At 35.1% G+C, this 13,198-nt stretch overlaps 3 protein-coding genes across 4 annotated transcripts in view; 2 read left to right on the plus strand and 1 right to left on the minus strand.

The window, feature by feature from the left end:
- Positions 1-583: 583 nt before the first annotated feature.
- Positions 584-2,305, minus strand: LOC116178231 (THAP domain-containing protein 4-like). Its single transcript, XM_031497680.1, has 3 exons — positions 1,826-2,305; positions 1,558-1,720; positions 584-1,426 (listed from the first exon to the last, which is right to left on the minus strand). Exons 1-3 carry the CDS (start codon positions 1,979-1,981, stop codon positions 1,173-1,175), a joined length of 573 nt encoding a protein of 190 aa, XP_031353540.1. The 5' UTR covers positions 1,982-2,305; the 3' UTR covers positions 584-1,172.
- A 1,791-nt stretch (positions 2,306-4,096) lies between these two features.
- Positions 4,097-7,536, plus strand: LOC116172276 (serine/threonine-protein kinase VRK1-like). Its single transcript, XM_031489456.1, has 6 exons — positions 4,097-4,442; positions 4,500-4,569; positions 4,623-4,819; positions 4,864-5,077; positions 6,675-6,854; positions 6,901-7,536. The coding sequence occupies exons 1-6, from the start codon at positions 4,257-4,259 to the stop codon at positions 7,410-7,412; spliced, it is 1,359 nt and encodes a 452-aa protein (XP_031345316.1). The 5' UTR covers positions 4,097-4,256; the 3' UTR covers positions 7,413-7,536.
- A 3,152-nt stretch (positions 7,537-10,688) lies between these two features.
- Positions 10,689-13,198, plus strand: part of LOC116172282 (sodium/potassium-transporting ATPase subunit alpha) — a 104,813-nt gene continuing 102,303 nt past the window's right edge. For both annotated transcript variants that reach the window (XM_031489512.1, XM_031489536.1), the window contains exon 1: positions 10,689-10,996. In XM_031489512.1, coding sequence (XP_031345372.1) covers positions 10,967-10,996 — 30 coding nt within the window. In that variant the 5' untranslated portion in view covers positions 10,689-10,966. The remainder of the gene's footprint in view (positions 10,997-13,198) is intronic.

The following is a 13,198-nucleotide window of genomic DNA, read 5'->3' on the forward strand; positions in this document are numbered from 1 at the left end:
TATGTTGTTCTTGGCGAGCCCCAATTTCCGAAAATATGATTAGCTCTTATTTCGTTGGCGGGCAATCTATATATTTTTGTTTTATCGGCAGGTGATATAAATTTGTTTGTTAAAAGGTATGGTGTGTCGACAAACATAAATGCCCATGTAACATTGGATATTCTTTCAACATGCTGGAAGGTATGTGAATATTCCAAATATCCAAGAATGTTGTATGGATATACAGGTTGTATCAAATTCATGTCGAGTACAGAGATTTCGCTTTATTAATAGAGAGTTGGTTAAATGGACAAAAATGATCCTGAAGTTATTCCTAAACAAAATTTACACCCTCTCTACCTAAATATGACGAAAAATAACATACTTAATTGACTATCTATGTTAATAAACGAGATCTTTGTTCTGCCGCTTAATAACCTTATGAATGTCCTGCGAATATTCATGCTTGCAAATTGTATATGTAGAGTAGTGATGGGTCAAGTGTAGAGCATGTTCTAAGAATATTGAGAAGAAACGAATACCTTTCTTTCAAGTTTATGTTCAGAATATCTGAAATAATACATGTATACCTCATATACAAAGAATATTCAGAATAAACTGAGAATATTGTGTAAGTTAATTCTCAGAATATCCCAAGTGGCTATATGCATCATGTTCTATGAATGTTCAGAATAAATGGAGAATATTTTTGAAATTTATTCTAGGAATATTTTAATACATATTCAAATATACCTTTTTGAATATTCCTATTATATTACATCAGAAATATTCAATTTCGTCTGGAAACACCAATTCACTGTTAATTATTCAATGAGGAATTTTGCACCTGGGTTTAGAATAGGTACCTGCCTGCCATAACTCCCCATGCTTTCCATAATGCTTGATCAGAAGCCGACGTTATACATAGAAGGGTCAATTTTAATTCTACTTTTTAAAAATTTCATTTATAATTTCTTTTAAAACTGCACCATTCACAGAATTGCCAATAAAATAGTAAGCCGACCTGCTTCCGATGTATAGTAACTCTATCCAACATTGAAACTAACATCGTAAATCATGTGCGTTGCGTGCAGTGATGGCCATTTTGTCCAACTACACTAAGACACAATCTTTTTCGAATTCACCAAATGATTCAACTGTGGTTTTTAAAAAGTTTAATCAAAATGCCACTATCAAATTTTAAGTTTTGGAGTCTTTGTTTTGTACCGTCTACTGGACTTCTCTCTTTCTCTGGTATACATTTTTTCATATCGCAAAAATTTAGCTTTGCAATCTTTATGAGCAAGAATTGCTGAAGTTGAAGCGGTTAAGTTTGACGGAGGTGATTCCCCAATATTGTCATCTAATATGACAGTAATAACGTCTGATGAATAAGCCGCTGAGGTTGAGGGTTCTGGATCAATGATTCCATAATCCACGGTTTGATCTAAGACACAAAAGACGTACTTTAAAAGTACTATACTACTACCCAATTTGTAATATAGCTATTTATGTACCTAACTTTGATGTTGTGTAATTATTTTTATGCAATTGGGCATGACCTCGGATATGACTTACTTGATTCTTGTACTGACTGCAACTTTAATGGACTTCCTTGTGTAGGTGCTTTCCTTTTTAAAGTTGATTTGGAGGAAGGAAAAATTGTCGGAACAGCATCAGATCTTAGTACCCGCTTTCCATCTACTCGGGTCTTTTCCCACATCTCGGGAGCAAAGTGAACCTACCGAAATCATATTCAGTAAAAGTGTGGCCATTACATTATATGTAACGTGTATGGGTAAAGTGTATGATAAATAGTTATAGGTATGTGATAAAATAAACTTGCCTCGCACAAGCGTGTGTCATCATTTGGTTGCCAGTTTTTGTCTCTTTTGATTTTGAGGATCCATTGCTGTCTTCTTATGGGGTTCTTTGGTAGCCGTTTCATTAAAAATCCTTTCTTTGCAGAATTGCTACATCCTACAGCGGAACACCCCCCCATAATATCTAAAAACAATACACATGTCAATTTGGTAAACAGTAACCTTTCGTAATTAAAGAAAATACCTACATTTTTATTCACTTTCAACCTAATAACCGAATGTCCACAATAGATTTCACGTTAAACCGCACCTATTTATTCTTCTTACTTTCGTAAAAACACCAACAAACGTGCTCCAATACCAATTTAGCTCCAATATGGCGATCGGAACCAACCACCAATCAAATCGAGACACCCGGTTGTCACCATATGTTGTTACAGATACTGTTATTTGAGTATCTAGAAAGATACAGATACATTAGAATAATTGTATTTAGATACAGATATGTATGGCACCTATATTTTGTATCTTATAACATATACAGGGTGTTTGGTAAACATGCGGCAAAAATGAAAGAGGTTATTCCTTGGACTATTCTAATGTTATTTTATCCTTTGATGATTTTTGAAAAAACGCTTCGTTGCGAAGATACATGTGTAATTTCTGCCCTTATTACTTAAACGGTTGTTTGTGAAATCCTCTATCATGGCTCATCATTCGAATGCGTTTTTTCAAAAATCATCAAAGGATAAAATATCATTAGAATAGTCCAAGGAATAACCTCTTTCATTTTTGCCGCATGTTTACCAAACACCCTGTATAAGTAGTCGAAAAAAAGAAGTCTAGAAGGCCTTGGAATCGTAATTATTAACAGTTTGAGGTTGTGTTTAGAATGGTGACAATTGGGCGCGTTCACCAGACGAAGCGTTTCCTAAAGGCGGGAATACTCTAGCAAGATTTTTCGCGCGAGTTGCTGTCTGATATCACTATCGAGTGTAAATACCAACGTATATACGTCCGGCTCACGGTGGTATGTACCATATATACTTCTCTTATATATATATGGTATGTACCTAAAAAAAAAAACACTAACATCTACGCTCTTCTTTTCACAAACTCCCCACGATCACTTTAAGGGGTGCGTATAAGAGGTTATTAAAATAAACATGTTAAAACGTATTTTACTATACCTCGCTGAGCCCGATTGTCATCGACGAATAACCTTGCTAGAGTATCCCCGCCTTTAGATACCGCTCATGAAACGCTTCTTGCTGGTGAACGCTACGAGTTAAATTCACAGTCTCTCACATTTCTCACTAGATATTTATGAAAACGTACGCTTTTGTTTTTGCCTTTCTTTGTGCTGTGCCCCTTCACACTAGGTGACTTAGCAGCGCTGCTTTGAGGTTTGGGGGGGGGGGGGGGGGGGGAGGGGCAGTAATAAGCAGCAACGCGACGGAATCGGCGCTTTAATCGGCATGTTCAGTGGTCTTGTCTCACGGTTGGAGCAAGCACTGTGACCAGTCACATCGGTACCAGATGGATTTCGACGAAGACCTCCTGCTTTTTACTCTTCTTTTTTCTGTGACAAATAAAACCTTTTTTTCAACATTGCGTTAGTTTCAATGTTTAGTGGACATTGCAGTAGTCGTGACGTGCCTCCATACAGCGCTACTTAACCGCCTAGTGTGAAAGGTTTCGACGCTGCTATCGTATCGGTCGCCGCTGGCGCGGTCGCTCAGTATGAAGGCTTCCATATAAACCAATGCTCACTGCGAACAGCAAGGCGACTAAGCAGCGCAGTCGTAGTAAGCAGTGTTCACTAAATTACAGATAAAATACTTCTCTGAAACTAATGTACGGTAGTACGGTCCATGGAACAACGTATGCTAATGTGTTTTTGGCGACCGTCGCACTACATGTGTGTTTATAATTTTTCATATCTTCTGTTCGTATCTTTCTTATTTCTTCTTCAACTTCATTGAAAACTATAAATGCAGCACCCACGATAATGATAGTCATCCATTCGCACACTGCGTCGCCGTTTGAAATTGGAACGTTGAATTGAAGGTGTGATGAAAAATACGGATTCACGTCCATCTAACGTTTGCTCAAGACAGCGAATGATGTACGTTTCTTCATTGAATTTTTCTTCGACGCCAATCAAACATTCGCTAGGAACTACCGATTTCGTTAGACCGGTCTGTACGCACCTTTAGACACACCTTAACCATGGAAAATCTAGGGATATTATTTATCTAGGACTTTTATTGTTTTACAGTTGTGTGCCTTTTTTTTAATCAAAAGTTCCGATTCCCGCGTTAAAAAATCGTTGCAGAAGTGTGGTTTGATGTGTGGCATGTGTGCTTCAACTTCTTCTGAATTGTTTGTTTAATTAGTTTAATTCCAATTCGAAAAGTATTGATTATAAGACTGTTCTCTAAGGCTAAAATAATGCCTCCTAAAGCTAAAAACGGTTATAAACTCCCAGCCCCTTTACCATTGAACTTAGTAGTAGAAGATGTAAACAGGAATAAATGGAAGTTGGGCCCTTCCATTGGAAAAGGCGGATTTGGGGAAATCTATTCGGCAAAGGATGCATCGTCATCTGGTAGCAGCTTTCCATACGTTGTTAAGATCGTAAGTTCTATGTGTGTATGCTAACCGCTTATTTAATCGTAATACTGATATCTGTAGGAACCACATAAAAATGGACCATTATTCGTTGAAATGCATTTTTATATGAGAAACGGAAAAGAAGATCAAAGTAAGTATTTTTTATAACACTGTTACTTTTTCATGAATCAACTCCCATTGTAGTTCAAGAATTTAAAGTAAAGAAAAAATTAGCCTCCTTAGGAATGCCCAAATACATTGCGTCAGGTAGCCACGAGCACAATGGTGAAAAATACAGGTTCGTTGTTATGGAGAAGTTTGGATCCGATATTTGGAAGATATTCTTAGAAAATGATCGACGCTTTTCGCCCGATATTGTTTTCAAACTTGGTGTTCAGATTGTAAGGCAATTCCGAAATCTTTTTAGCTATACATTTACTTACAGCTTGATGTTCTTGAATACATTCACAGTCAAGGTTATATTCATGCAGACATTAAGGGGCCAAACATTTTATTAGGACCTGATGCCGAATCGGATTCACAAGTTTATTTAGTCGACTTTGGTTTATGTTCCCATTATAGTGCAAGCGAGAAACCAGATCCTAAGAAAGCACACAATGGAACCATAGAATATGTCAGTCGGGATGGTCATTTAGGAAGTAAGTAGTACTACAATAAGAAAACATTCGCAGGTTATAAACACAATGGAAAGTGCATGTTCAAAAATCCCCAACAAATTTCGTTAAGATCAGGTTTTTTTTGCCCCCATTTAGGGGTGCGCCATCTTGCAGGATTTAAGAAAAATTTATTTGTCATATGCCAAATAATTAGCTGTTAACCCGGGATTATTTTTTATCCGAGTACCTATGAGAGCATAGTGGGTGTTTAGACTTAGATTTAACTTCAGACTTAAGATTTAACCAATCACATTTCTTAACACCGGGATCCGGATTAAACCAGAATGAAATATCTGCAACTGACCCTGACATTTAAGAATTTGCAGGGATAACACAACTTCCTATGTTTAGTATAAGACAAGTGAATCCAAATTGTAGAAGACTTTTCACACATGCATGTTTTAATCCGTTAAACAGTTGAAGGTAGACATATACTCTCAGGGACTTTTTTGTGGGTAGTTTGGTCCACTACAATGTATATTGTACTGTACCAGGTGGACAAATAAGAATGGCCTCAGAAGCAAGTAGACATAGAGCTTTTGGGTAACAAATTATGAAAGAAAAATGGCCAAGATAAATTTGCTGGAAATTATTTTCGAGTGTGTAAAATGGCCACTAGAGGGCGCAACAGTCATGATCAAATATAAAATTTTAATTTTCTCCAGATTTTATCTAATAAAGTGGTATCAAAATAGCAAAGTTTTAATTTTGATTATAATACTCTTTATTTTTGTTTTCGTTTTTTGGCCATTTTATGAAATAATGTGGTGGGAGGAAATCAAATGTTTTTTAAATAAATATTGATTTCTGAAGTTTGGGTGAAGTAACCGATTTTAGCAAACTGGTCCTTGTTTAAGAGACCCTCGAAGAGACATTTATTTGGCCTACCAACAGCTATTGGCTTTTATACCTGGTAATTTTACGGTAGTCACTAGAAGGCGGTCTGAAATTTAACTAAATATATGCTATAATTTTTCTTGAAAAAATCAAATGAGATGACATTATTTTTTTACACAATAAAATAGAAATCCCAGATCTGTAACTTTTTTAGAACTCAAGACATTGGCCAAAATAGATAAGATATACCAATTGTTTGCTTTGGCGATTTTTTTAAAATATTGGACGATTTTAATGCTTAATATTTATTTTACTTCTAAAAACATATATTTAAATTACTAAAAAAATTTTTAATGCTTTTTATTCGAACCATATAAATATGGTCCATATAAAAAAGTCACATTTTTGTTATCTGAAAAATGAGATGTGGATTCAGTAGCAAAATACACACAACTTTGATCATTTAACCGTCTTTCTAACAACTAAGTAAGTTGTCAATAGTATAGCTATAGTACCAACTTAATTTGAAACGGACTGTATAAACTACCAAATGTGAAAAGTCCCTATGCTTCCTTCTACTTCTCGCAACGTTTCAATTAAACTTGCTACATTATTAGTAGGTTTTTTCTCCACTACCATTACTTTGAACAGAAATAATTATACTCTTCGATCTTAATCAACGCACCATTTTTGTTTGCACTAATATGACTTAGACTAACATTGTGAGGTTTAACCTTTTAAGTTGAATCAAGAAGAGGAGATTTGGAATGTTTGGGATACAACTTAGTTCAATGGTTGGGCTGCGCCCTTCCGTGGGAAGTTGATTTATCTGATCCCAAGATTGTACAACAGAGCAAAATAGATAACATGAAAAATCTTACGACCTTCTTCAAGAAATGTTTTTCAGATGGAAAGCCTCCCGGTAATTATCAATGATAACATGCCGAATAATTATTATTAATTTGTAGGCGCTATATCTGAGTACATGAAATATGTTTCTACCCTAAAGTTTGGGATTGACCCTGATTATGGAAAGTTACGTAAAATTCTTGTGAAGGGAGTTGAAGCGGCAGGAGGTTCTATGAAGGCTCCGTTCGGTTTTAAGACATCGAAAAGTTCACCTGCAAAACGAAAAATCGCTGCCAAGAGTCCGACACCTAAAAAGAAGACTAAAGTTGTGGCTAAGAAGACAAAAGCTACAAAAACTGCTAAACCTGTTGCGGAGAATAGAGAAAAGGATGTAGAGGAAGATAATGAAGTAAACGTTGAGAATGGTCAGGAAGCAGAAGATAATATGGTTGGATATACAGACGAGATGAAGAATATTAAGAAAAAATTAGACGAAAAAAAGAAAAAGGCAGTAAAACCTGTTAGTGTTGCAGAACCTAGGCCTTTGAGAGTTCGTAAAGAAATTAATTACAGTGATAATTCCCCTAAAGATAACCCGAAACGCACTGCCACAACAAAAAAACGTTCTTAATCTGTAATTCCATTATATTATTTATGTATCAGTATATTGAAGTTTAGTTTGTTTTTGTGTAGGATTAGTTTAAATCCCTTTGTAAAATCTATTTTTTCAATAAAGAACATATAACTCATTTAAATATTGAGGTGGTTAAGTTTATGAATGTTATGCCCGGTTTCCAAAACGATGATTAAGGTTAATCAGTGATTCAAAATATTAGAATGTTAGCCACCTTTGATTATAGGTACGTTCATTTGTTTCCCATTCTAATATTTTTAATCACTGGTTAACCTTGATCATCGTTTGTGAAACCGAGCATTAGTTTGTTTTTTAGTCTGTTTATTTTTAAGTGGGCGATGTTTCATCAAATTCTCTTCTGCAATTAACCATATTATGTACAGTTAAAACTGACTAGGCAAGCAAATATAACACAAGATTAACATTTTTATGGCGCTAATTTTTCTGGTTGAATCGAGATTGCCCGATTATGGATCTGGATGTGGATAGGGTTGCCACATCGACCGTGTTGAATTCCCGGACACCATCCCTCCGTGAACCAAAATTGTGACCGGATTAATACCACATTCAAAAATTTGTTAGTTTGTAATTGTCATAATTTTGACAAAAAAATTGTTTTTTTATTGCTATTATATTTAAATTTTTTTAATGTCCTAAAAAAACAGACAGAATAAAACGTTATGAAATTTAACAAAAGCTTGTTTTTCTGGAACAAAAACCAACATATTAAAACAAAAAAAGTTTGTATAGTCGTCAGTCAAATAAATAAAACCTTTATATGCGCAGAAAATGGAAACACAAGCCTAAAAGTTAGAAAGTGTTAATTTAAATGTATGTACAGGGTGTAAATAGAAAAGTGGAACATAGGCGTTTAACATGGGAAATTACTTTTTCTTGCGCAAACGTTTCCTATTTATTTTACGCAAAAATACTTCAAATAAAAGTTATAGAGATATAAATTCTGCATCTAAATCATGTGAAACGATTATTCTACCTCTTCTTGTACGCGAAAAAATTAATTATGAAGATTCTGTTTTCACGAGTTTTTAGTCTATGTAGCCATGGACTATGATAAAGAAAAACATTGGTTGCATAAAATTAGGCGTCTTTCAGGAGACTTTATCAAGTAAAAGTAGACATAAGAAATCCCTATGTCTACTTCTACATGAATATCACTGTAGAACATTTACACATGATACAAACAGAATCAATCAAATAAGGTTGAAATAAAAATAGTCACTCAGGGCCAGAATATACATATCACACCACAAGGGATCGAAATCTTCATTACCTTAACGTGCTAATAACCAAAATATCGGATCAATTGCACTTATTTCTATAACTGGTCTATAAACACAGACACAAAACGATGATACTTCGTAACTTCACTTCTTTGAATACACTTGCATCTCGATTTAGACGACACTGGCTTTGCCACAATTCATTTGCCACCTACACGTGGGGATCACTCGCATTACAGAGCCGTCCTTAGCAAATGCGCGGCCTGGAGCGAAAACATTTTTGCGGGGCCTTTTTGACCAATGATTGGCGGGGGGTATGTAATACCATCGGGAGAGGGGGAATTGTTTGCAAAATTATACTTGCAAACTCGTCATTTTAAGCACTTTGAATGACTGTCACGCGGCGAAAGGGAAGGGAGGAGATTATGCGAGAATAACTCACTCACCGGCACCCATCACCCCGCCACCTCTATCAAACGATGTTTTGCATTTGCATTATTTTGTTCGCTAATCGCGATTAATGAAAATCTCGTTCGTAGGTTTTTTTTAATTAAATCATAATTTCTTCAACACGAGCAATACCATTTTGAATGAGGTCATTTGCGAAACCAGTTGGCAGCTTCAAAACCTCATGGTAGTTGTTCGTAAATGCTTTGCCTGGGTTATAACTTATATCCCACGTGGTGTACCTATTGTCGTTAAATCCTTCAACCTCATCATTTACAGCAAATCGAGCTGCACACCATAATAGCCAGGTTGCGGAAAGCATTTTCCGTTATGTTAGACGGCCATTTTTTCTTATAACATAAGAAATATAAATTTTTGTAGAAATAATTTACGGTATGAGGGCTTTTTGTACGATATATTTATAAATAGCGGAACCAATGAAAATGAAGTTCTTATAATGTGTCACTGCGCAGTACGTAATCACTCATAAATAACATTTTCCTGCTAACCTACAATTGTGCAGTGTTTATGTTGGCGGTAGTTCTTTTCTTTTTGTCTAAGAGCATAGTAGTGAACTTTGGACATTTTAACACAATGTAAAATAAAAGTGAGGTTAAGACTCCTTCAAACTTATAAGCAAAATTGAACACGCCCAGCACACACCGCAACTTAACTTTGCTATAAAAATGTTTTATACTTATAAACTTATATTATAAGGAAAAATGGCCGTCTAACATAACGGAAAATGCTGTCCGCAACCTGGCTAATACCCTAATTATAACAACTTATGTTGTTACGTGAAAAACTAGCACACATTTTTCGTGTTTGGGCAGAACCGCAGGTTCAGGCGTGAAAATTATATACTACTTCACATAACATGTAACAATATAGGTTATAGGTACCTATACTATTTCAAATTCCGGCACACTAGTGCATTTTATTTTCTAACGATACCTTAATAATAGAAAGCAAAAACTACGTGTGCGTTTTGCTTTCGACTTGATTAAATGCGTCATTTTCTTATTTTGATGTATGTATCAAAGGGCAAGGGAGTTATCAGTTGTAGGAAAAAGGTAACACCTAACCAAAAGACTGACTTTTTTTTAGAATAAACAATTCCGAGATACATCCCTTTTTTTTATACCTTTTATACTTTCGATGATACATATAAGACATTCACGGAAATGACCAATTTTAGTTTTTTTGAATTTACGTCCAACCTATATTCGACATTCTGAACTGAAAAATAAGCATCTAAAACTGCAAAACATTGTCTATTTAATCAATTCGCTATCTTTAATAATAAGAAAGTTACCCGCCATGTAATCCAACTCGATTTGGGACACACTGTATACCTATATCTGCTTGTTTTGTTTGTACCAATTTTGCAATATCAATTACTAATAAGCAAAAAAATGAAAGGAACTCGGCCTTTTGTCATTTGTGAGACCTGCAATAATTCGAATAACTCCAGGAAGCCGTCAAAGTGCCAGATTAATAGACTTAAAAACAGCGTAGAAACTTGTTCCGTAAATAAGGTTAATGCATTGTGTAAACCTGACAACGTCGATAGTTTAGGTTTAGACGAGTTGTAATTGTTTGCAAACGAGCAGGTGTTCGTTACGTTAGTTTTGCAATTACTCCAAAACAATAACCTATGAATAAGTGTACTTTGGATGACTTATAAAACTGGATCAATTAAACGTTGAGGTGTTTTCTAAAGTGTTTGTCGAATAATAATTAACGTAGTACAAATTTGATTACGTTGCCGCCTAATAAATTTTAATTGCAATTAAACTGAAGAAGTATAACTGACGTTTGTCCTCGGGGTCGATCGGTAGTTCACGAAGTGAGTGTGGAAAAATGGCATCGGAGGGTAAGCTGAGCGAAGAGGTGAGTGAAATTTAAATAAATATTATCGATTTTCGTCAATAATAAAGTCCAAAGTGGTGCCCAGACTGTTGATAACAATTAAATACGTCGTGTTTGTTTAATAAACATTCGATTTTTCGTTGTTTTTATTTATCAACGATGAGTAATGTCAAAGCCACGCCTTTCTCTTGTTTTTACTTGTAAATTTGCATTGACAAAGTCCCAGGTGATTGTCATTTTTATCAGTTGCAACATTTACGTAACCAAACCAGTCTTGAGTTTGGATTGAAGTTCTTATCAACGCTAATATTTGGTTAGAACAATGTACATCGCGTTCAAAAATCAAGATCTACAAATTTCGCTTAGATAAACCTCTGTCTTAATTACGACAGTACGAGAAATTACCTACTGTTTGTTGGAATTTTTGTTAACAAATTTCTTGCAATTGAACTCGTGACTAACCTCTGATTCATTTTTTAGTTAATTATATACAAACACCTTTCCTATTGGATGAAATAAAATAAACCTAACTTGAAATTGTTAATCTAATGAATATTAATCAATTGGGGAATTTCCTCGTTTGATTGTGATTTTGTTTGAATCGTCACTACGTTTTAAGTATTGATTGAAATGAAATTTCTATTTATACGTCAGTTAATCCTGTGTAATAACTTGCGAGAATGTTTAAATGAAGTATTACTATACTGTGGTATTAGGTACCATAATCATAAAACAAATCTGATCCATTCCGGTCCTTTACAAATTTCCAAATTTTCATAATAAGCGGCACGTATGCAACCCAACGTACACTGCCGTGCGGAACTGGACTACTTGGGGTTCAAGCTTTCTTGTTGGAATATTTTCAGATGTGTCGCTCGTCTGTACCCGTCACTTTTAAATATTTGTATTCATGTACACGATTTAGCATTTAAATAAACAATATGATGTTTGCGATCAGGGAAACTAATCAAAATAAACCGCATGGATTAGATATGCACTCTGATATGCATAATGAATATTGCAGTTGAGTCCAGACGGTTACTTCGCTGGACATATTGACAAATTGATTGTAAAAAAAGGGCGGTACAAGCAGAGCCATAACAACGTATTTACGGGGAACCTGTGCGGCAATGCAGGAGTGTGGGGCACTTTTAATAACAGATACTCATAGAATGGTGCGTCTCCTGTTCCAAACTTAAGGTATTGTTTTGTTTCACACACGGTTGTATCAGATGCGTTGGGAGGGATATTGTTGTTTTTTTGTTACAAACTTCTCAATTCTTAGGTATAGTGCGTTATAAAAAAATTCGTGACTCGCACGGATACTACCGGCGCATGCGCGTTCTGTCCAAAAGCTCTTCAGCCCTTTGTTTTATGTCGGAAGAATGTGTACCAAATTTGGTTCCAATCCGGGTCAGCCGTTTAGCCGGAAATGAGCGTACAGACGGAGCGACATCAACGAGATTTTGTTTGATTCGGATTCATGGTACTTCAAAATGTGCATTTCCGTAAAAGAGTGGGGGATCATTTTGTACCCCAATGCAATAGTTTCCTTACTAACGCGCGGGTGCTAAAAATTGGTCAATAACTGTTTTATACTCGGTTTTATACTTTCAGAAATACTTACTCTATCTTCAGCTTTTTTTTTTTTTTGAAAAAATGAGAAGGATAATGCGAATCGTGTGACTATTTTTTTGTGGTTGATTTTCATCCCTATGAAAACTGATGTCAAATTTCAAATCCAGGTATTAATAAAAAAAAGATGCCATATATGCGGATTTTACTGATCCCTTTCCTGTGACAGTTTGTTACAATACAGGGGTGCAAATCCTTCGATCGTACTAATTAAAATTAACTTTTTACTACAATGATGATTGTTGTTGAAAATCAAAAACTCGGTGTTCTCCTTTGAGTTGATTGACTGCAGATCATAAATACAAATTTAAAGTTTAATTATTAAGTATATTGACAAATAAAAAACGATTTCTCTTAGACTTTTCATTTTTCTTATTTAAGGTGGCCACTTTTCTTTTCTAACCTATTTATCCCCCAACAACAATGATAAATATGGCAATTTTATACAAAGAAAAAACATTCCCTTAAACCTAATGGAGATCCAAAACACTAACAGAATTGGACTCATTTCTATAGAAATATCCTTTTTTTAACTGACAAAAATGAAAAATCCAAAATGCCTATTTCAATACAAATTAAAAAAATTCG

Source organism: Photinus pyralis, unplaced genomic scaffold (genome assembly GCF_008802855.1).
Source record: "Photinus pyralis isolate 1611_PpyrPB1 unplaced genomic scaffold, Ppyr1.3 Ppyr1.4_LG1, whole genome shotgun sequence".
NCBI classification, from domain to species: domain Eukaryota; kingdom Metazoa; phylum Arthropoda; class Insecta; order Coleoptera; family Lampyridae; genus Photinus; species Photinus pyralis.